Source organism: Oreochromis niloticus, unplaced genomic scaffold, assembly GCF_001858045.2.
Source record: "Oreochromis niloticus isolate F11D_XX unplaced genomic scaffold, O_niloticus_UMD_NMBU tig00000457_pilon, whole genome shotgun sequence".
NCBI lineage: Eukaryota > Metazoa > Chordata > Actinopteri > Cichliformes > Cichlidae > Oreochromis > Oreochromis niloticus.
In genome coordinates this window covers 202769-227400 of record NW_020327171.1, presented here as the reverse complement: position 1 = coordinate 227400, position 24632 = coordinate 202769, and the positions used below count along the sequence as shown (strand labels likewise).

Below are 24632 nucleotides of genomic sequence, written 5' to 3'. Positions count from 1 at the left end.
AGAGAGGCGGACAGAAAATAATACATGAAACTCAAACAATACATGAGACCACACTTCCAAAACATGGATAAACAGAAACATGAAGAACAAACCATCATTCAAAATTAAACCAAACCATAACAACTTAAAATACTGGGTCCAATGGACCCAGAATCGTGACAAACTTTTACAACTTCTGGCAGGTTAATGTCTGAACTTTGGAGTGAAACACACCCTTAGTTACAAGAAATAACACCACTGTCTGTAACAAAGTGAATCCACCTTAACACCACCTGTGTGTGTGACTGCATTACACTCCCACTGCTGGGAACCTGAACAAGAACCAGAACAAAGTCTAAAATAAAAGCTGACAAACAGCTGCACCACCGAGTGACACTTTATTTTATAAACTTCGCAACAGGTTTCATGTTGTGACCTGTGGAGGTGAAAAGACGCAAAACCTCTTTTATAGTTTTTGAGCTACAGGCAGGATTGAAACACACATTAGTTAAAAGTCAAACAGCAACATTTTTCTCCTCCCCTCACGTCACTCAAATGCGACAAACCAGGAAACAAGCGGTTCCTCTTCCTCAGTAAAGAGAGACGCGCAGACGATCAGACTGAGTTCAGACCAAACTAGCAGCTTCCTCTGAGTCCAGCTACAGGAGAGAAAAGTGGAAAACTCCAACACTGCTGCTTCAAGCTGCTGACGCTCCACACACTGAATGTGAGTTTGAGCAAAAACACGACTCAAAGGAAGTTTCAGTGAAGGTAGTAGAGGAGGGAGGGGAGCCAGGACTGACTGTACTTCCTGTCTGCTGTTTTCAGGTTCACTCACAGACTCAATGGCTTCCAGATCAGAGGAGGATCTCTGCTGTCCGGTCTGTCAGGAGGTCTTCAGAGATCCTGTTATTCTGTCATGTAGCCACAGCTTCTGTAAAGACTGTCTGAAGAGATGGTGGAGAGAGAGACCAACACACGAGTGTCCAGTTTGTAAGAGAAGATCTTCAAGGAATGAACCACCTTTAAACCGAGCTTTAAAGAACCTGTGTGAGTCGTTCTTACAGGAGAGAGATCAGAGAGCTTCAGAGGCTCTCTGCAGTCTGCACTCTGAGAAACTCAAACTCTTCTGTCTGGACCATCAGCAGCCAGTGTGTGTCGTCTGCAGAGACTCAGAAAAACACACCAATCACAGATTCAGACCCATCGATGAAGCTGCACAACAACACAAGAAGGAACTTCAGGAAACTCTGGAGCCCTTAAAGAAGAAGTTAAAGGTTTGTGGAGAAGTTCAAGTGAAGTTTGATCAAACAGCAGAACACATTAAGGTCCAGGCCCGACACACAGAGAGGCAGATTAAGGAGCAGTTTAAGAAGCTTCACCAGTTTCTAGCAGAGGAAGAGGAGGCCAGGCTGGCTGCACTGAGGGAGGAAGAGGAGCAGAAGAGTGGGATGATGAAGGAGAAGATGGAGGCTCTGAGCAGAGAGATAGCAGCTCTTTCAGACACAGTCAGAGCCACAGAGGAGGAGCTGAGAGCTGAAGACGTCTCATTCCTGCACAACTACAAGGCTGCAGTGGAAAGAGTCCAGCGCTGCCCCCTGCTGGATGATCCACAGCTGCCCTCAGGAGCTCTGATAGACCAGGCCAAACACCTGGGCAACCTGACCTTCAACATCTGGAACAACATGAAGGACATGGTCTCCTACACTCCTCTCATTCTGGACCCAAACACTGCTGGTCCAGATCTCATCCTGTCTGAAGATCTGACCAGTGTGAAACGAGGAGGAGAGAGGCAGCAGCTTCCTGATAATCCAGAGAGGTTTGATTCTGCTTGCCTTGTCCTGGGCTCTGAGGGCTTTAACTCAGGGACTCACAGCTGGGATGTTGAAGTTGGAGACAGTACATGGTGGATACTGGGTGTGTTAGCAGAGTCTGTGCAGAGGAAGGGAGACATACTGTCTGGATTATGGAGAATATGGTTTGATGAAGGTGACTATTTTGCACTCTCACCATCAGCTCCTGTCACTGCTCTCTCATTCCAGAAGAAGCTCCAGAGGATCAGAGTGAATCTGGACTGGAACAGAGGAAAGCTGTCGTTCTCTGATCCTGATACTAACACACACATACACACCTTCACACACACTTTCACTCACAGGATGTTTCCATACATTAACACTGATGGTAAAGTGAAGGTGTGTCCGTTGAAGGTGTCAGTGTCAGTGGAGCAGATGAGTTGAGGATGATGATGTTTCTAATGTTGTTTCCTGTCAGTGAATTGAAGCTGTTAAACTGCAGCTGTCCTCCTGCTGCCTCGTTGTTCCAAAGCTCTTTGTTTCTCTTTTAGTTCTCACTGTTTCTTTCTGTTTCTGCTGTCCACCTTTTCACATGGAAAATCATTTCACTGTTTCTCACTGAATGACTCCCCAAACTAGATTTGAAATTCTATCAAGTTTCTAATCATTACAAGTGATTCATGTTTCTATTTGATGTGTGTAAATGGAGATGATTTAGTTTGCTGGGATATGGACTGACATGTGTTGAATGGGAGGAGCAGTTTGTTGTTGTCTTCTTGTCTGTTTATGACAACAATAAATATATTGTTGAAACAATGATTCATGTTTAACTCCATATATGAAATGTTTCTGATCTTTGAATTCTGTTTGATTAAAGACTTTCTTCATGACACAAATGAGATTTCAGTGTATTAATAGAACTAAATAAGCTCAGAGTTGAAAGGCTGGAGTATTATGTACGTGCTTCACTGTCAGTATCTTCAGGGGGATTCAAAGGGAAACATCAAACTGCTGTAATGAGATAAACTAGTTGGGCTGAACACACTTATCTGTAGTTTGTCTCCATCCAGGATCATCAGAATATAATGAACATGTGTGAAGAGCCAAAAAATGCTGCTCCCCTCTCAGCATGATGAGCTCCAGCCTTTGTTAACAGGACAACAGGAAACATGAGACAACTTTCAGAGACAGTAACCAACTGTGGCCACAAGATGGCAGCAGCTGATCTGAGATCCTTTATTGGACAGAACGATTCTGCTCTGTGACGTCATCAGAGAGACGGCCTTCACTTTGATAGATCTGACGTCATGTCTGCACTGCGATGATGAAAGCTGATAAACACATTGTTATTGATCCATGAAATCACCTCTGTCCTCTCAAGTGTAGCTGTTTACAGAGCTAAAGAAGTCCTTCATCACCAAAACAGACAAACATGGATTTTCTGTATTAAGTGACGTCATCCTCACTCTAACCTCTTACATACACTCTGTTCAGTTTTCCTGCTGTAAGAAATAAACTGTGTGCAAATATAAATGCAGGGAAACATCCATTAATCACAGGTGAGCCGTTTGTTTCTGACTCACATTAAATGAGGCTTCAGGTGTAAATACCTCAGAAGTGTTTCTGAGTTCAGTAGAACCAGACCCAGTCAACCATCATGGCATCCACAGCACTACACAATGCAACAGAAAGGCCTTCATCATCTGCTGAACCACCTCTGAACCACGACGCTCTCCCTGCATCTAAAAGCTGTTAGTCAGGATGAGATGCTGCTGTGATCGCTCACAGTTTACCTGTGAGATCTTTGTAAATATTGTCTTTGTTTCTGAAGGAAACACCTTTAGTCTGTTTTTATTTGGAGTGCAGATCTGGGCGTCCATCACTTTAACCTGCACACGTTTAGTTATTGAGTGTAGTTGATGTTTGGCAGCATTTTATAAGTGACAGTTCATGAACGGTGCAGGAACAGAGGACGCCTGACCATCCTACCTGTGTCAGTAAGAAAACTTTCATCACAACTTCACAACTTAACACAACTGAAACCTGAATTCTGTGTTGCATAGTTTACTAACAGTGTGTGCTAACACTGAAGTTAGCAGTTTGTTTCCTAAGAGCTGCTGGGACAAACCACAGTGAGCGGCTACAGAGTTTTAGTTAAGGTGGTTCTAATATGTTGAATTATTTACAGGGATTTATTTTTCATTTAAAGCATCATTTGTGAAGTTTTTATAAAGTTTAGTTCTTTTATGTTCTTTGTGTAACGTTTAAAGATCAGTGATATTTGACCGTCCTGTTTCTCCCATTGAAATGTATACAGCCTATTTAAAATCTAAAACTTATAATTGTCCGTAGCTACTGCTGTTACCACTGTCCTGTTTGAAATGGATACTAACTAGCTAACTGACTGAATGCCCATTAACCTTATAACTCCTGGTGTGTGTGTGTGTGTGTGTGTGTGTGTGTGTGTGTGTGTGTACAGAGAGACAGCCAGATTCATAATGGATGTTAGGAAGTTGATGTTTTTTTTTTTTTTAAAGGAGCCACATTCAGGTAAAAGTGTAAAATCAAATGATCCGTCTGTCAAGAATAATGTTGGATCAGTGTTTCAATATTTATATCTTTTATTAGATGTTCATGTGGTTTGGTTATTTGCCTTTTGGTTGAAAGTACACTGAGAGAGGACTTTTCGTTAGTGATCTTAATATTTTTTTCATATTAATGTCATTTTTTATCTATTTGAATCCAATCTATTTGTGTATGATTGTCAGTCCAAAGAGAGGAAAGAGGAGAACATGAGGAGAAAGTGAAAGGTCAGGAAGAACCAGGTAAGAAAACAGACAGGGAACAGTGACAGGCAACACAAACTGTTAAACTGACAAAGAGAAAAAAGCTGATTTTACTCACACAATCTGGAAGTTTTTCTCTCCCTGTGTTAAAGCTGCTTTACAGAATCTGCAAAACAAACTGGGTTGAAACATTTTTGACGCTCAACATTCCAACATAACATTATCATTGATTGGGGAGATTAAAATTAATAATATATATGTATGTGGTTCAGCCACAACTCTACTAAAACCTCAGCCAGTAATAGGTAGGCCAACTTTTGGACCGTCCAGTTGTCTGTATGACTGCTGCAGTACGTACATCACATTTGCTCACTATCAGAAAGAGCCAAACGGAGCTCTGGTGGAGTGAGGAGCTGTAAAGAGAAGCAGAGCGCTCTGTTTATATTCTAAAAATGTTTTAAGCTTGTTTCAAAGATTCTGTACTGCAGCTTTAAATGTTTTCTAAAAGCACACATACACTTATCAGTGTTTCTCAAACTTTTTACAGTGTGAGAAAATGTCAAGCTCTCAAGTACCACGATGAAAGCATGAAACTCATAAATCATACAACACAAAATTAGTCTTATTGAATTAGTAAAATTAGTGTCTGCAGTAAAGATTTTTTCATACATTGTATACATTCTACCACAGGCAAAGGTGCCTCCATTTTTATAGTTTTTATTCATATTTTGTAATAATTTATTCTGTTTTGGGATAATTTTTTATGTATCTGTATTATATTATACATTCACATTAAAAGTGAATCTCTGTCCATAAATTGCACTCTGTTTACTTTTTACTCACTATGAGCATCATTTATTATCCTCCCCCAGTAATTAAGGTTAGCATATGTATTTTTTTTTTATTCCAATCGATTTTACAGCATTTAAATAACTTTTATCAGATTTGATGGTTTTGTTACAGACTTTTCAAAAAAGTGTTTTGCTTTTCCTTCACACATGTGGGATTAAATTGTGTTAAAATGTACAATACACTGATGTCATGTTTTGAGACGAGGACCCAGGGACAGAGAGACTTGATGAATTTAGGAATCTTATGATTTAATAAAGAAATTTGCAGACTTGCACAGAGAGGGTAAAATTTTGATGACTGATAACGGAGACGAAGACAGAGGACGAGGACAGGGAGGAACAGGGGTTTAAATGCACCAAGGAGACAGTCAGAGAGAACTCAGGACAACTGGAGACATTTAAGGATGCAGGGACTGACAGAGACGGGGAAGAAGTCTCATCGTGATGTGTAACGTTTATCTTGCCTGGCTGGGCAGCTCTCTGGGTGCTCAGCACACCCAAAGCTCTGATCCTAGAATCGCCCCTGTTTTAAATAAAATAAAAGTGCCAGCTCTACCACACACGAGAGCACACTAGTCCACGTACACAACGAAGAAGAATAAAAAAAGAGGGTGACCTACCAGTCATGACACAACAGGCGCCACCATGCGGCGATGAACTGCATTACAACACGCCACTGCTGAGTAAGTGTATTTGTAATGTTTTATCATCGTAAGTTTAATCAATAAACAAGTTCAGGGTGCTGAGAGTTTAGTTTGGAGATAAGAGCTGTTTGAGCAGTGCAGCTCCCTCAGACAATACATATGCCAGTGAAAGTAAAAACCAGTTAACCTGGAAGACAGGACACTGCTTCACGTGAAACCGAAAGTAAACAGTATAGCTGGTGTCAGGGGCAATTTTAGCCCATTTTTGGGGGTGCTTCAGCCCCAAAATGAATCAAAGCACCCCCAAAAATTTCTTACTTTTTTTTGTCAATATTTGCTGTTCGTGTGACACACTACTAAAAATATAAAAAGCATACAGTACTTAATTGAGATGGAACATTTTAACAACAAAAGTATAGATAACCCATTCCCCCTCCCAAAATGGTTTGTTCCAGCTCGCCTCCCTCCTTCTCTGGCGCGTTGCTGCCAGAGTTAGTGGCTGGGACCTGAGACGCAGCGGAGCGGATGCATAAGTGCCTGGTATGGCCAAATGAAGCTTTCTGAAGCACTGAAGCTTGTATTGAAAAACGGTTCATTACTCGAAGCTTTTCAACACAGTCCTCTCTGGTGACATCTGGTGGCCAAAAGTATGAAGAGCAGCTTGAATCCACAAAATAAAACCAACTCCTTCATAATGATAGCCCACTCTACAGAGCGGAATTCTGTCTGATATTGGGCTGCTGTTGTGTTGCTTTGAACGCGTATTTTTTGGTGTTAAAAATGTAGTTTATTTGTTTAATAATAAATAATAATAAATAATTTTGACCAGTAAACTTTCCTGGTTTGAACATGCACCATGGTGTGGTCTTTCTTTGCTTGTGACTTCTTGATGTTGGTAAATACAATAATTGAAAAATACCACGTTACATATAACATACATATAATAATGCACATTATGGAGTATGCTTCTGCTGTGAGGTCCAGCCTCCATGTACTTATGCAATTAATCGCTAGACGGGTATATTTATAAATAATATTATATTAGGGAAATTTTCCTATACATATTTTTGACCTGGGGGTAGAATTGATTATGAAATGGAAAGGGAAATGCTTATGAACTTTCAAAATAAAACCATGATGCATTTAACGTAACCCTTTTTCATTTTTATTTGAGAAGAGAATTTGTTCCACTGTACGATGGCCGAACTTGTTCCTTTTCGTGGAGATAACTTCTCCTGCCTTAAGGAAAATCCCTTCACATGGCACAGAAGAGGCTGGAGTGCAGAAAAACTGGTAGAGATGCAGTTATGGCCCCACAAACTATCAGCTAAAGAGAATAAATAAATTAAATTGCTGCACATTTTGTAGACTAACATTTTAAGATTATTTTTTTAAATAAAATATATCTTTGTATAACATTAAATGTTACGAGTCAAATGGAAGTTTTTCTAAAGTTATTTAATGATATTTATATTATGAAAAGCAGATTTTTGACATTTTAAGTTTTTCCCGTTTTCAGATTAAATAAAGACACACAAAACAAAAACAAACAGCCAGAACACAAAGCTGGACAACCCACCGACCAGAATCAACTCAAAATACTCCCACACAACAGAACCAAATCTCTCAGTAGAATGATCAGTGGTTCGCTATCTGCCACCATCAAAACACTCCACAAATCCCGCAAATGATTCACTTCGTTCCATTTGAATCAGGTACCGAAGCAGTTACGTGCGTAATGAAGCTTCGGACGTCACTGGTCACGTGACTTTTGCCAAACGAAGCAAGCCTCGACACAGTGCTTCTGAACCAGTGTGTTGTTTTTTTCGACACACGCTCCAGAGCGTCAGCTTCAAGCGGGCCATCACTAGTGCCTGGCTTTAAACAGGACATATTAGCTGCATTTAACCTTCAGTTACTCTTTATATAGTTGGTAGGAGTCAGACCATGTTTGTTTTTAGCTGAAAAACATCACACCAGGTAACCTGCAGTGTTGAAAATGTGTTTTCCGACGATGTTTGCTACCCTACAATCCGTCCTGCTCTGTAGTGAAATCAGCGACATTTGAACGTCCTGTTGCTCCCATTCAAATGTATACAGCCTATTTAAAGTCTAAAACTTAACATTATCCGTAGCCTGCTGCTGTTACCACTGTCCTGTTTGAAATGTAATGAGAGAAACTGGTTATTTTATCAAAAGTGCATATTGAACCCAAGGTACTAACTAGCTAACTGACTGGATGCCCATTAACCTTACAACTCCTGTTTTGTGTCTGGCTGTGTCTGTGTGTGTGTACAGAAAGACAGCCAGGTTCATATAAGATCAGATCAAATGATCCATCAATAAAGGATAATGTTGGATCAGTGTTTCAATATTTATATCCTTTATTAGATGTACATGTGGTTTGGTTATTTGCCTTTTGGTTGAAAGTACACTGAGAGAGGACTTTTTTTTTATTAGTGATCTTAATAATATTTTTATTTTAAATCTAATTGAATACAATCTATTTGTGTATGATTGTCAGTCCAAAGAGGGAGAGAGGAAAGAGGGGAACATGAGGAGAAAGTACAAGGTCAGGAAGAACCAGGTAAGAAAACAGACAGGGAGTACTAACAGGCAAAACAGAAACTGTTAAACTGGCAAAGAAAAAAACCCAACTAATTTTACTCGTACAATCTGGAAGTTGTGTTCTCCGTATATTAAAGCTGCTATACAGAATCTGCAAAACAAACTGGGTTGTCAGCCCTGGCACTGCATTACCATATTGAGCTTCAGTCAGAGGAAGTCATGGTTGCCAAAAACCTTTTGAAGCTCAAGAGTGAGGCTGGTGCCATCCCAGATATCTTAACATTATACAATCTTCTGGATAATCAGATCTTCCCCACACTGAAAACTGTTATTCAGGTTGCCCTAACAAACCCAGTTAGCAGCTGTAGCTGTGAAAGGTCTTTTAGTGTCTTGAGTCAGCTCCATACCTGGCTGAGAAGGACCATGGGTCAAAGCAGACTCCAGCACCTGGCTGTGATGTCAGTTGAGAAAGAGATGCTTCAGAAACTTGACCACCAAAATGTGATAGACAGATTTGCCAACCTCAAGGTGAGGCGACATAGGTTAAAAGAAAAGAAAAAATCTGCAGAGCCATAGTAGAATCTGCAGTAAAGATCTTTTCATACATTGTACCATAGGCCAAGGTGTCTCCATTTTTCTCATTTTTTAATAATATTTTGTACATTTCAAGGACTCTTTTATTTTTGGAGTCTATTTTTTATGTATTTGTATTGTGTTATACATACACATTAAAAGTGAATCTCTGTCCAAAAAATGCACTCAGTTTACTTTTTACTCACTGTGAGCATCACACATTATTCTCCCGCAGTAATTAAGGTTAGGATATGTATGTTTTTTTTAAAATTCCAATCCATTCTTCTTTAGCAGCATTTAAATAACCTTTATCAGATTTGATGGTTTTGTTACAGACTTCTCAAAAAAGTGTTTTGCTTTTCTTTCACAAATGTGGGAATTAAATTTGTGTTAAAATGTACAAAACAGTGATGTCATGTTTTGAGACGAGGACCCAGGGACAGAGAGACTTGATGAATTTAAGAATCTTATGATTTAATAAAGAAATTTGCAGACTTGCACAGAGAGGGTAAAATTATGATGACTGATAACAGAGATGAAGACAACAGACGATGAGGACAGGGAGGAACAGGGGTTTAAATGCACCAAGGAGACAGTCAGAGGGAACTCGGGACAACTGGAGACATTTAAGGATGCAGGGACTGACAGCGACGGGGACGAAGTCTCATCGTGATGTGTAACGTTTATCTTGCCTGGATGGGCAGCTCTCTGGGTGCTCAGCACCCCCAAAGCTCTGATCCTAGAATCGCCCCTGGATGGTGTTACTCCCTCCACTGTGTTTTATCCACGGCTCCAAATATGAGATATAAATCCCCAAATATTAAGACAACAATGAGAAGTATCTGGATTTAATGGGTTGCTGTTTCTTGCAGGAGATTGAAGATGCTGCTGTTGCTCCTGGTCCTCACGAGCGGTATGAAACTCTTCCTATGTTATATACTGTATGTAAACAATGTTTATCTTGCACTCAGACCAAAGTTTGATCATTATCGCACAAGTAGATACACGCAGTGTGTGAAATTACCGATGTAATGATGGCTTTAATGTAGGAGAGCGAGGGGTGGTGTGAGAAAGTCTGGACCGACTTTGTGTTGAAAGTTTGAGCTTTGAGAGGCTAACTAGCCGTGCTAAGCTAGCTCGGTGACAGGTCATGGCTGCAGATAAAAGGCTTTATTGACAGGTGCGATAATCCTTTATATCACAACAACATCATTCTCAGACAGGTGACAGGAACATGCAATGAAGTGGCCACCTATATCTGCTATTGTTGCCAAAGTGTGTCAATGTTAACTGAAGCTGCGAGTCCCAGTTCTGCCCTGGTCCTCCTCCATTAGGACATGCCTAGAAAAAGCTCCGTTTGGAGGCATCCTTGTAAGATGCATGAACCAGCTCAGCTGGCATCTTTTGATACGGCAGTACTCTAAGCCTAAATCATAATATAAGATGAGTAACAGTATGGTGGACATTAGGTAAGGCTGCACTTTTTGCAGCGATCTTGTTTAGAAAACTATTTTTGTATCAGTAATATGTTTTCTTTTTGTCTGTTAATAATCATGTTGAACTGCACATGATTATTTGCAGCTAGCAGGTTGTTAATGCTATCCACCAAGTCTAACAACAGCATGTTAATACTTGGAGATCCTGAAGGCTGCTCCAAAAATGATGACATTATATTTTAAATATTTGTTCAATTCAAATGATCTTTTCCTCTCAAAGAAATCTACTACATGTGTAATTTTTATGTCATGTGTAATTTCCATTGCAAACATCAATCACAGTTAAATTAAGAGGGGATGGCAATAAAAACTCCAGTGATACCATCAAGTACACTGCAATTTCAGTTGTGGAACGATCGCACTGCGTTCTCCGGGAGTCCGGACTCCCGTGTGAACTTACAAAGTCTGGACAAGTGACGACTGGAGTACGGACTCGCAAACATGAGTACTGAGAAACAGCCTGACAGTCTGCAGTCTATGAACTAACATCAACTAACTCCAACTAACAATGTTAGCTCTGTAGCAAGTAGCCTTAATGAATAGTAATAGAAATCACACAGCAATAGTACATCAAAGATACTGAAGTTTTGGCCTTCCCATTCTTCTTATGAAGTGGTGTCGGAGTTTCCAAGTGAGGAATGATTTCCTGCCCGTGCACTGCTGGCTCTGGGTTCATTGTGTAACTGACACCACCAGCAGGACGCTTGCATTAGAGCCTTTTATTATGTGTTTTGTTTTGGTTTCTGGTAATCAGAATCAGAGAAACTTTATTAAACCCTGATGGAATTTGAGTAAAAAAACCAAAAATAAATAAAGTGGGCCATGAGTCATGCTCGAAACAGCGATATGCATGCAACATGTGATATATGTGTACATGCTCATCCAACTGAGCTAAACCTGCGCCTGAACTTGTTTAATCACCAACATTGGAGAAGGCATAGAGTGGGGATAACCTAAGTAGCCTATAATATATAAAACAGGAAAAGACCGCCGTGCATTTATTTCAACAAAGTAACTGTATTCTGATTACCACCTATGTAAACGTTAACTGTAACGGAATAGAGTTTCTCATATTGTGTATTTTAAATATGTCAGTACATGTATTCCATTACTCCCCAACACTGACTACATCTCTGCATGTTGGAACGTTTTTAGTTGATCATTTAAAGCTATTTCTGCTCCCAGTGGTCCATTTTTGCAGCTGGGACCTAACCCAAATGTTTCCTTAGGAGTGTTTTGGGAGAATGTGTTCATCCAATCAGGACAGAAAAGGACACTTGGATAATCTGTGCTGAGGAGCATTAAACTGTTCTTGATACATCGAGAGCTCCTTCAGACACAGCAGCCTTTTCACTCTATTTAAATATGTAAAGATTAAAATGTTGTCATTTCTTTGTAAAATGTTCCCTAAAGATAATGTTACTTGTAATCTATTATTTCAACCCTAAATCAAACCCAAACATTCCTTTGATTTCTGTTGTTGTGTCTTCACAGTTTCCCAGCATGCTCTGGCTGTGGTGGTGGAGGTATATGAGGGGGAGACTTCTGTCCTCTTGCACTATGTTTACAAAGGTTCGATACGTGAGGACAATCCCACAGTGATGTGGACTCGCAGTGACCTCAATCCCAAATCTGTCCACCTACAAGGAAAAGGAGGAGACGATCTTAAAGGGCAAAACCAGCGCTACAGTGGGCGCACATCAATGAGTCGTTATGCATTAAACACAAAAGACTTCAGCCTCACTCTGAGGAAACCCAAACTGACTGACAGCGGTATTTACACCTGCTCCATCAGTGCTGGAGGAGGAGAACAGAGACTGAGTGACATCCAGCTGCATGTCAAAGGTCAAACCTGCTGCATGAAAGAGTAAAAGTCAGTACAGTAGATGAAGCGCAAATAGTCCCAAAAGCAACAAGAAAGCCAAGTTTTTTTCTGAATAGTTCTGAAAGTCTTTGTAGGAGCCATGAGTTGCTCTTTTTTGACTAAGTGTGTTGGTTTAAATGGACTCACTGTATTGGTGCACGGGTGTGGGGCGTGTCTCATGGGTGTGTTAGATGATAAATGTGGTTGCACTCACCTGTTCACCGCACCTGATGTTGATGAGCAGAAAGGTAGGGTGAGCATGAGGCAAAACCTTCTGTTGACCGCAGCGTGAATGCTTTTGATAGATTTTGACTGTAACTTGATGTTTTTTGTATATTTGTGCACTAATTGATGCCATAGGTAGTGATGGGCAGATGAAGCTTCATGAAGCACTGAAGCTTTTCATCCAATTGGTTCACCCCAGCGCAAAGCGTCTTGAAGCTTCATTTGCTCTAGTAGGACATCTACTGGACGAAAAAATATTAGTTGCCATGAATTTGAAGAGTGCGGCATTTTGCACACAGCCTATAAATGTCAACAACAACAGGAGTGTGTAAAACATGTATATTGTAGTGATGGCAGTATACTGTGTATATTTATACTGGCAGTATGGACAATGATTATTTGGAAATGCTTAAAATGAAAATGATCATTTACTGTGAGCTGAGGTGTGGTTGGGGTGTGGAAAGTGGTTGTGCTTTTGTAACGTTGAGGTATGGACAGCTACACACTAAGGCTTTGAGCCTCAGTCCTGCCTGTTCACATTTTATTCTGTAAAAACTAAATTTTCACTGCTTTTATGACCTTTTTAGTGGGGAGAACATATCTAGGATTTAATGATTTAACAGATCTTTTAAATCCTTTGTCCTCCACAATGCTAAATGGCTGGGAGTCCTCAATCACCATGCTAACCAGGTCTTCATCTATTTGAGGTTGTTCTCCTGAGGAAAGACAATAAAAACAAAGCACAAATATAAATATCACACACGTAACTTATTACAGTTGTATAATTGTGAAGAGATTTTTTTAGGATTTTGGGATTTTTATTATGTTATGCTTAAAAGTACGTTTCATTATCTAAATGTGTTTGCTCTTTTCAGTATTCAGCTTAAACTCTGCAACTCTGTGCAGACTCCTAAATGGGGAAGTTACACAGGAAGCCTGCAGTTCTATTTTCTCTCTTCCTGTATGTGCTCTCTGAATAAAGACTCTTTCTTTTTATTGCACAGTGCGAGTCTCCCTGAGTCTCGACCATGTACACGTTAAACCTGTCCGAGCGTTTTTATTTCGACCTGAGTTGCAATACAGGAAAACTCCTGACATTTCTTGGTCCTTCGAGCCGGATGGGACACAGCATTTTTGTGAGATCCCACAGGAAAGCCTCATCGAGTCCTGCCGTCGTGAGAAGCCCGCGCTGAAGTCTGTCGACAGCTCCTGTCTAAGTACAGGATAGAGTCCAGAGACATGAATTCGGGTTCTGGCCGGCGTTCTTATAAGTGGTCCACGGCGGTGGGGGTCGATGAGGTAGACCTGAGAGACCGGCAGCAACCAGGTGAATATTAACACTCAGACACCTCGCGTAAAACGTTTAGGCTCGCCCAGAGGGGCTGGTAGCATTCCTAAAAGTAAACGCTCGCCTGAAAAAGGGGCTGGAAGCTATTTTAGGGGGATTTCTAAAAGTAAATGCTCGCCTGAAAAAGGGGCTGGAAGCTATTTTAGTAGGGTTTCTAGAAGTAAACGCTCGCCTGGAAGGGGCTGGAAGGTATTTTAGATAAACCTGGTCCGTAAGACGTAGCACGCGTTGAAAAGGTATTGTTGTTGTTTTATTTTTGTTGGTGGAATAAGTTTATTTTACAGCACAATAAGGAGGCTGAACTATTCCACTATTTTGTTTGCTGTTGGCCACCCAAGTACTGGTGAAAAGAGAGAAACAGGTCGTGTTGACACCGCTTTCAAGATTAGCTTGAAAGTAGAAGGCCGTGTCAACTACCTCTCTCGATTCTCGTGCCAGAGAAGGTGCTGCAGTTGTGTGGTTGTAAAGTATTAAAATTAAAAGGATTAAAATGGGTAATGAAGCTTCAAAACTCACTGCTGACGAGCAGTGGTTAGAAAAGAAATGTCCAGGTGCCGGACAAATTAGTGCATGTAGATGGAGAAATCCAAAGAAAACCTAAATGTCCCACGTGGGAGGGAAAATGCATTGACTAAATTATAAGAAACCCTCCAAGCAGAAATAAATATTGAAAAGGAAGCTAAAAAGAAAACAAAGCGTACACAAGAGTTGTAATATTTTAAAGCATGGAAAGTGGAATGAAGTGGAATAAACAAAAGGTTAAATTAAGGTTAACTTAAATTAAAGCAGAGCTTATCTAGTGATAAGCATGATAATAGGAGATAATAGGAAGGTTAACAACCTGTAAACTGGTATTAACAATGAAACATAGTTGGCATGACGACCGTGCCTAGAATGAATAGAATGCATGAAACCAGATAATTCACACGAAAATATATCAAATAAAAAGAGAGATGCATAAGGTATATTAAGGCTGTGTCATTGTTCAGCCAAGGAAAATGTCTCCAGCTTGGGAAGGTGTGAAGCTGCAGATTCACACAGACCCGTGATGGATACATAATAAAATATAAACTAATATACTATTGTATATTAGTAGTAAAGTAGTGAAGTAGTGTATTGTAATATACTATTGCTGTTATAAAAAATGATAATGATAACATTAATAATGACATATTATTAATGACATACTATTAATAGGAAGAGGCACCTCAGTCAGTTATGATATGAGGTGAATGATTGTTAAAAGTAGTCTAAATCAAGCTGAAGGTTTACTCAAACTCAGTACAATGATATATGAGATGAAGAAAATAAGGAATTAACTACACTAATCAGGTGCATAGAGACACTTGACCTGCTTGTAAACCTGTCATCTTAGATGAGACTTTGTTAAGATGAAGACCTATACTAACAACTAATGAGCCAAACCCTGTATACAACAGCTACGAGATTGAGAAGCTGAATTAAATAAATATGTGGACACTACCAAGCTAATGAGGAGCGGTGACGTGCATGGAGATGCTGGTTTTGCTCACACAATTGTATAAATAGAGTTTGAATTCATTACTGTGGATGTACAGTGAGTGACCCCTATATATCTTGAAAAGCATGTCTGAAATACTCGTATGAAAGCATATTATGAGTGATTTTAACTGTGTGAATGCTGTGAGTAGTAGGTTTTGAGTGATTTGTACAAAAATAATAAAACATAAGTAATAATAACACTACAAAGGTTCATAGTAGAGTGAGTGAACAAGTGGAAGTTCGAGAGAAAAGGCAGTGTGTGTGATGATTCCTGATGTCTGAAAGAGCTCAATTTAAAAGTGTGCGTGAAATAAAGGTGTATCGTTTTTAGATCAAGATTTAGTAGAATTAAAGAGGTTTTATAGACTATGAATACAAAGAAAAACAAAAGAGTTCGATTAGTCTGCAGAAACAGGAAATATGTGTGCCTGTGGTGTGTCAAGACAGCCCACAGAGAGAAACAGAACTCTATGAATAGACTCTATGAATAGAATGAATAGACAACACATACTCAAATTGTTATATGTGAAATTATTTCTGGAAAGGGTCAGAGGAGATAATTTGAACTTAGAACTCAGTGATAAGATGCATGAATTAAACCTTATGGCAATAAACACTTGCAATGAAGAAAGCAGCTTACACTCAATTAATATGAACGCAAAGCCTTGATGCCATAGGCAATTTGTTTTTGTTTTTGTTTGTTTGTTTTGTAAGTTTGGAAAACAAATTTGTGATCATACTTGTGGATCACAGTGACATATAATGATTAGGCACATGATTTAACAATGACGAGTTTTAGAGCTGTGAGCTATGAGCTATAAACAATGCAAAGTTTTTCCTAACTTAAAAGTTTGAAATATGTAAGATGTATGAATTCTTTGAGAAATAGGAATTGCCTAAAATGGCTTAAGTCAAAATGTAGTGTTGCATCTACAAAGAAGAAAGCGGAAGAAGCATTCAGTAACTTGAAGCTGGTTTCAGTGATGTTTTTGTAGACGGTTCAGCCTAGGACGAAACTGTGTAGGCTATGCAGTAACCACAGCAGATAGAGTTGTAGAAGCGAAACCGTTGACATCCTCACACACGCAGGCCAAGATATAAATATATACACTGACAGACAGTATGTTTTTTCGGCTGTGCAACACTTTGAGATCTTCTAAAGACACTATTAGAAGTAATTATATTGCCAAAACAGTTAGCATTTTGTAAATGTGCTGCACACCAGAAAGGCTGCTCAGAGGTCACTAAAGGCAATAACTTTGCAGATCAAGCAGCAAAAGCAGCAGCACGACAAACTATAGACACATTAATGTCTGACTCCTCAATGCAAATACCACTTGATGTGCTTATAAACGAACAGAAAGCCGCACCAACTAGAGAACAAAAGAGGTGGTTAAAAGGTGGAGCACAGCCAGAAAATGATTTGATGACCTGTAATAGCAAACCAATACTACCAAAGTACACATATCAGCAGCATTATGGTCAACAGGAGGGGGGGTAGGAGTGGTAGATAATATTTCGGAAATTTGTCGGAACATGCATGATTTGCCAAAAACATAATGCATAATGCACACCACCTCATCCTTTTCATACAATCCACATGGGTTTTATTGAGCTAAATGAAAGCCAAGGCTCAGAATACGCTCTAGTGATCATAGACGTGATCTCAAGATGGCCAGAAATCTATCCAGTAAAAAAGCAGACGCCATCTCAGTAGCAAAATGTTTGTGCAACCATTTTATTTCAATATATGGGATCCCCACTCTGATAAGATCAGACAATGGGACACATATGGTTAATGAAGTAATCAGTAAGGTCTCTGAAGCACTAGGAAATAAAACAGAGACTGAGAAAATGCATGGAAGAAACAGGGAGACCATGGCCTGAGTGTATAGGCCTGGTAAAAATGTGGATGAGACTGACACAAAGTTCTCAGAAACTCACAACTTGAAATTACTTGAAAATAAAGAGATTGTTCTAAACAACTCTCCAGTATCTTGCAGGTTGAAACCAGGTGATTGGATCCTGATCAAAGTACTCCAAAGGAAAAATTGGAGTTCACCAAGGTGGGAAGGTCCTTATCAAGTGCTACTCACCACACCTACTGCCTGCAAAATAGCAGAAAGACCGTCCTGGATCCATCAAAGCCACTGCAAAAAAGTGAGTGATGACCTAATACGTTTAGACGCCGGCACCCCTAACTCCTGGATGGTGATCTATTGGTGGAGGGAGGGCTGATCGGGTATACCCCGCCTTCTTCTTCTTGCCAGTAGTCTACTCATCAGAGGTCACAGGTGTGTCTGGTCATCATGAAGACACTCGTCCTCCTAGTGGCTAATGTTGCACTCCTGGTGAGTTTCTTAACACTCACCCAAAAGAAAGAAGATGAACAACGCATGGTATCGATATATACATGACAGCACACCCAGAAAAGACTGCTATGTTTGCTCCTATATGCCCCCAATGACACAGTACGCCACCTTGTATGCGAAAGGAATGGACATAATTCAGGCAAAGTGTGCCGCAAGCTATGCCAGCCTTGGGCATCAATTCCAGGGACTCGTGGTCAACCATGAGGAACCTCTCCAGATAGGATGAAATGGCACATGGGACGAATGGTTCTGGGTTGACCTGAAAGTGAAGCACAGAAGTAACGCTAAATCATTCCCAGTCTTTCTTGGAAACAATGGGAATTTGAGCCACAGCCTATGCTACCGCCAAGAAAATGGATCCACGCCAATGGGAAACACCACCAACTGCAAAGCAGTACAGACACACGCTCCTGGAGGGCCCGTGAAGAGCAGCAACATCTCAAATGGCACCTTCTGGGTGCAAGGGATGGCCTGGGATATCCTTCCTGGGAATTGGACAGGTCAGTGCGCTCCCATTTTCATATCTGACCACACTCTCAAGATAACCATGGACGCCACGTCAACATCAACGTCAACAACAAGGAAAAGACGAAGCACCCCAGACCTCAAGCAGCATGATTCCATATGGGGTTCCGATGTCCCAGAGGAATTTAAACTTTGGACTGAAAGACAAAAGGTTCTGAATGCTTCATGTAAATTCAACGACGAATGGGATCAGGAGATTGATGCTCTGTGCATTGCAGTAATGCAACACAGGGTAGCATTGGACATAATTCTCGCCGAGAAAGGAGAAAGGTGTTGTCAAGGTTCAAAAATATTGAGGAGGAATCCAAAAATAAGCACAGATCCAGCCTGGTGGAATTAGACGGCATTTTAATGAATTACACATGTGAGTTCAACAACCCAATCAGGATTGAACTGAACTTACAATAGTTAGACAAAGGTTTTATAGGGTTAAGATAGTACAGCCCCCTTTTCTGTTGCTAGGCAGATTTAATATAGCATACGTCAACTCAAAACCACAATGACTTTTAACATAGTTTAAAACAGAACATCATCTTCGGGTCGAAGCCAGGTGCTTCCTCTCAGCCCGTCTTCGCTGTCGCTTATCTTCTGGGACGTCTGGTGTACTTCCTGGAACAGACTACCACGTACGCCTCGACTTTGCAGCCATAAGCAAAACGTATTTCAACTCTTGCCTACTAAATGAGTCTATCTAATTTGTGTGTGCGTGCACGTGCGGGGGCGCGTGCGTGCTGTGTACTGCGTACGTGTCATGACCTCTCTCACTATATGTGTCTGTATGTGTGTGTATGGGTGTCTCGCCCTTAGATGCTCTCTCATCTCACCCGTTGCACTTCTGACCTGTCACCAGAACAGAGGCTCATCCTTACATGTAATACCCTAACTGGAACTATATATGTAATATGTTGAGTAAATGTTTAATCAAGAGCCTCTACTAAAAGCTTAATACAGTTTCATAACCTACTCACAGTAGTTGCACTCAGCGTCTGCTTTCAGTTTCACTTCTGCAAAAGCATGTAACTTCCTATCAGCCTGCACTCAGTCTCTCACCCACTGAAGTCTGAACTTCAGTGTAAGAATATAAAAACATTCAAAAGCCTTTAAAATTATAGATTCAACTCAACAGATTAAAGTGGTTCTTCTTGGACCTGTAATAAAGACTGATATAATACCCATATATTTGAACACCTGAATGCATCTGAATGCAACATCACTATTAATACTAAAATGGTAATGATGATTATAGAAATAGCCACAAATAATAGCAGTAAAATATTTCTCCTCTGGACAATTCCCTCTCTTGGTGACCCTTAAAAAGGGTCACCACACCACTTATACCATTGCTCTGACCCTCTCTAGGAATACCAGCTCCCCCTAAGAACACTCCATGGGTAAAGTCAGGTTCTTCCTTGGTCCCTCTCTCGTGGAAATCTGGCCTCCTGCAAAGGATAGAAAACACCTTCTCCTCCTACGGCTCTAACTTACTCTGTTCCTCAATTGCTCTCTTTATTCAAACCTGATTCAACCTAATATTACTCAAAACATGAACCTAATTTCGTCTTCGTATTCGTAACACTACTCAGCCTTTGTAAAACTCTTAAAGCACTGCTTGCACGTCTCTGCAGGCGCTTCCTGTTGCTCCCTTATCTGATTATCAGCATCCTGTGCACAAAACTGTCGCTGCTGCAAGTGCCTCTCATCTAAAGTCACCTATCACAAGAAAATGTATCAAGAAAATCATTATAACTGCTTATTCTACTAAAGGATCAAAGAAAAACAACCACTTTAATTGACTAAGTGTAAACACATAATCAATAGCTCCTAAGTAAATTTCATCATAGCTAAAAGCTGAACTCTAACTGTATTTTAAAACTCACATTTCCTGTGCTATAACCTGTTCTAACATATCATTTTATTTCATTTTGCTGCTCTTAATGTAATGATTCACTCTAATTTATACTTTATCAGACCTAACCAAAATATATAAGCTTCTCCCTTTGCTTCTGTTTTAAACAAAAAACTTGGTCACTTCAACAAGCCTTTGTTATTCTGTAACTGCATTTTATATAATAAGACTAATTTAGAGCTGCATGTGTTATCCCAATATTTTACATGTCACACAGTTTAGTTACAACCAAACTCCTATTCAGTTCCTCTTGTCTGTCACTTGTTACAGGGTCAACTCAAATTCAGTTAAAAGCTAAATGAATTTCAGGCCCTAGGCCTCAAATCAATACTGTCCTGTGTGTTAAGAACTCTATATGTCTGTAAGCGTGTGCAATCCTTCAAAACTCAGGTCATTCTCACAGTAGATTGGCTAATCATAACGTTAACCAAAAGTTTGTGACCCTCAAGAGACGACTCTCTGAGCCACAACTCCGTTAAAGGCACAGAATGCAATGTGTAAATCTATTTAATATCTGTTTCTAAAGCCTACATTATAACAACTTATCCTAAAAATCAAAAAGAAATCACACATTTTCTACTCATAAGTCTTCACTAATCTTCCCCATTATTATTATTCCCACAGTTTCCCTTTAAGTTTGGTGTACAACTTCTTATTAACACCAGCAATTTCTCTTCTAAACCTAATTCAGTTCATTTTAATCCTTTCTTTAGAATTAACAATCTCTGCCTCGGTTTTTCCATATCTAAATTCTCAAACAACCCCAATAGTTATAACATCATACTAAAACCCATTTTAAATTAAACAAATTAAATCTTAAACCCCTCTCTTTTTTGACACATCTCATGTGGCAAAAAACTCAAAATGCTTCACCCAAGCTTAGGAAATTAAAAGGGAAAAAAGGTTAATCATATCATATCATTTCTCAGGACAGCTCAGCAATCCTCCTCTCCGGTATTTTGCTCCAGCCCTGAAAACCTGTGTTTAAGGAATAAAATCAATTTAATTATTATGTCAAATCTTCTCCAACTCCTTGCTCCATCGAACTCTGGATCCTTGGAATTTCCTGGAAACAAAACCTGTACTTTACATTTCATACTTAACTCCCCCATTATGATCCAGTCTGTGTCATAACAAAAAATAAACTTAAACAGAACAGTTATTAATCATGAGTTACCTCAGTTAATGGTAACTTGAATTTCATCAAACAATGTTTCCCTTTTAGCATTTAGCATTCTCCCAACAATATAATGTAATACCATAATCTAACCCCAGTAAAAAAGAAATTTTCTCCAAGCAAACATCAGCATCCCCAGATTTAGGTCTCCCACTTGTCCTGCTCATGGCAAACACAAAACAAAGCATCCCCTTTCTTTTCCTCACATGGTAAATTTGTCCACATTTATTCATCCCCACCTTAGTCCAGTCACTCGCATTCACTCACATGCATTCACACATGATATTTTTTGCTGATCTGCAGCCTTCCGCGCACGTCATCAGATGCTCCACATCAGCAAAATGAGCTCAATCATTTGTTTTATTTCGTTTTCCTTTTTAGGAAAATAGTTCGCTATACTTTTGACTGGATTGACTCGCTGCAATCCTTACTTGGTAATTTTGTCAGCGCCGTCAGTTCACTCTCTTCCAGGCCTGCTTAGAACAAAAATGAAAAAAGAGAGCTGATTATTAGCTCATCAAAGTACAAAACAAAATCACCTGACAGGTTTTTTCTGAGTGCACTACTACAAAAATTTTCGGCCCCTCTCAGACATATCCAGGTCTAATCAAACACCCTCTCTGGAAATAAAACAACAGCCTCAAAAATCTGAAACAATCTCAAAGTTCACCCTTTCAACACACCGAAAACCTCGTCAAAAGATCAAAGACCGTTTGCACAATGTCACCCTTCCTCACTTTTCCATGTTTTCATTCAGCATAAGATATAAACCGATTTTGACAACGTGTCATCACTACATTATAAATTTCCTGTCCAAATCTGCACCTCTGAACAGACCTGACCACCGTAATCAAATATCCTGATACTTTACCATTATATATTTCGCCAAATAATCCTCAACACAACAGCCACCGCTCTCTTGAACTGAAAGCCTCCTAGACACAGACACAGGAAGTGTCTTTGTCACTCACTCACTCCAGCTAATTTGCATAGTGACTCACAGCTCAACAGCCAACTTGACAAGAGAAATACATGTTTAAACCTTATCCCATTATTGAATTATTTTCATTTTCTTTCTATAGTAATCACTGGTTTTAATCACTCAGTACGAGAGCACTCCTAAGTCACTCTTTCAAACTACTTTAATCACTTTTCTTTTGTTTTTTCCATCTATTTTATTAAACATTCACACCATTCTCTCACTCATACAAGTAGCAAGCTGATCTTCATTGCATATGCTTGTGTTCTTAGCCAGGTTTTCAATCAGTGTCTATGCATTACTCCTCATGAGCTTGTCTTTGTAAGGTTAATGCATTTTCTGTTTGTGTGTGTTATTTTTGCATATATGGCTTCGCAGTCTGTCAGACACCTTCTCAACTCTCCAGTTAAACAGTCAGTTTTCTCCTTCCCCGAATTACTAACCCTCTGTTTTAATTTCCCACCTTAAATAAAGCACTCCTAGTCTTCAGCCAGGAGCTAGGGCCTGTTTTCCAGGTTCATGGACACATGATTCTGTGAACAATTCAACCAGAAACTTGCCTTAACTTATCCATTGATGTTAACCTCTAACTTTCTTCTGACTGCTGCTGTGGAAAGTTGATCCGGTTCTGCTTTACTCCTGAAAATAACAAACTAAGACATTTTCATTATTATCACAAGTGTTTAAACGACCCATTTCTCTATCTCTGATCAGAAATACCAATTATGCCATGCATGTAAGCGTGTTCTTCCTTGCAATCTACATTAATTGAATGTAAGCTGCTTTCTCCGTTGCATGTCATGTGATCATCTTAATTTATGCATCTTTTCACTGAGCTTTAGCTTCAAACTATCTCACTTCTGATTCATTTCAAAAATAATCTCACATGTAACAATTTACATAGGTGTGTTTTCTATTCGTGTTTACCTCTTTGTTGTGATGTGGTGGACATCACTAAACAATCATGAGTTCAGGCTTCAATTTCAATCCAATTATATCCTATATTCTCGCAGTCAAATTCGTCCAGCTTCACCTGAGACTGGACCCCATCCCTTTCTCACAGTGTCCTGTTCGAGCTTCAAAGCTCCAGCAAACACAGTCTGTTTCTTCTCTGTTTTGATCTTTCCGTATTCTTCTTCGAAGTTAAGTTCCCGTCCGGCTTTTCAGTCTTCTCTTCCAAGACTACTTCAAGCATGGCAAATATGACACTCAATGTCCAGTGCTCTTCCACAATTCTTTATCCCACTGTTCAACTGCCCAGCCTGTAATTCACAGCACATGTTACAGCTTTGCTTTTCTTACGTGCTTCTGCTGGTCGTCAGTCGTCATCAGTGTTAATGGATCAGGGGCACTGTCGTTTGCCTGCTGTATTCGAGTCCACGATGTTCTGTCGGTCTTCATCAGGAGATTGACTTGTCCTCTGAACTTCTTCTCAGGGTCAAGGACAAAGTGACAGGTGAAGCTATAAAATTTCAGCCAAAAAGTGGCCTGTTTTCCCCAATTGTTCCTCTATTCCTTCTTGCCGGTTACTCAAAGTTCAATGTTGAGAGAAGTCCACCTGTATTGGCACACTAAAGCATACAATTAGTATTATATTCATTTCTTTTTCTTAAAGGCTTCATTTGCTTCATGTGCCTAGAGGTAACTCATCTGTCTCTCTGTGTTCTTTCTTTACACACCCAGTTCCTTTTATGGGCATGCAAAGTTCCTGTTCACTATTTCCTGTTCTCTGCAGAGTCTGTCTCTCTTTGTATTTATAGTCTAAAAACCCTCTTTAATTCTACTAAATCTTGATCTAAAAAACAATACACCTTCATTTCACTCACACTTTTAAATAGAGCTCTTTCAAACATAAAAATAAACTCAACCTCTCATACCATCACTCATGCATTTCTTGAATTAAAAGCACTTTCAAACTTTAAAACATCCTACTTTTCATCACAAAAGAAATATATTTCATACACACTTTTAAATGTTCTAACCTCTTTCAGACGCCATGACTCGTCTCACACACACTGCCTTTTC

At 39.7% G+C, this 24632-nt stretch overlaps 1 protein-coding gene and 1 long non-coding RNA gene across 2 annotated transcripts in view; both read left to right on the top strand.

Moving 5' to 3' along the window:
• Positions 1 to 565: 565 nt before the first annotated feature.
• On the top strand, positions 566 to 1160 carry LOC109199823 (uncharacterized). The gene is made up of 2 exons (XR_003217352.1): positions 566 to 706; positions 808 to 1160. It is a non-coding gene; the product is annotated as an uncharacterized LOC109199823 (long non-coding RNA).
• A 53-nt stretch (positions 1161 to 1213) lies between these two features.
• The window catches only part of LOC109194345 (V-set domain-containing T-cell activation inhibitor 1), a 28306-nt gene continuing 4887 nt past the window's right edge, over positions 1214 to 24632 (top strand). Inside the window, exons 1-2 of the mRNA XM_025904243.1 lie at positions 1214 to 1256; positions 12185 to 12535. Of these exons, the coding sequence (XP_025760028.1) occupies positions 12292 to 12535 (244 nt within the window). The 5' untranslated portion in view covers positions 1214 to 1256; positions 12185 to 12291. The remainder of the gene's footprint in view (positions 1257 to 12184; positions 12536 to 24632) is intronic.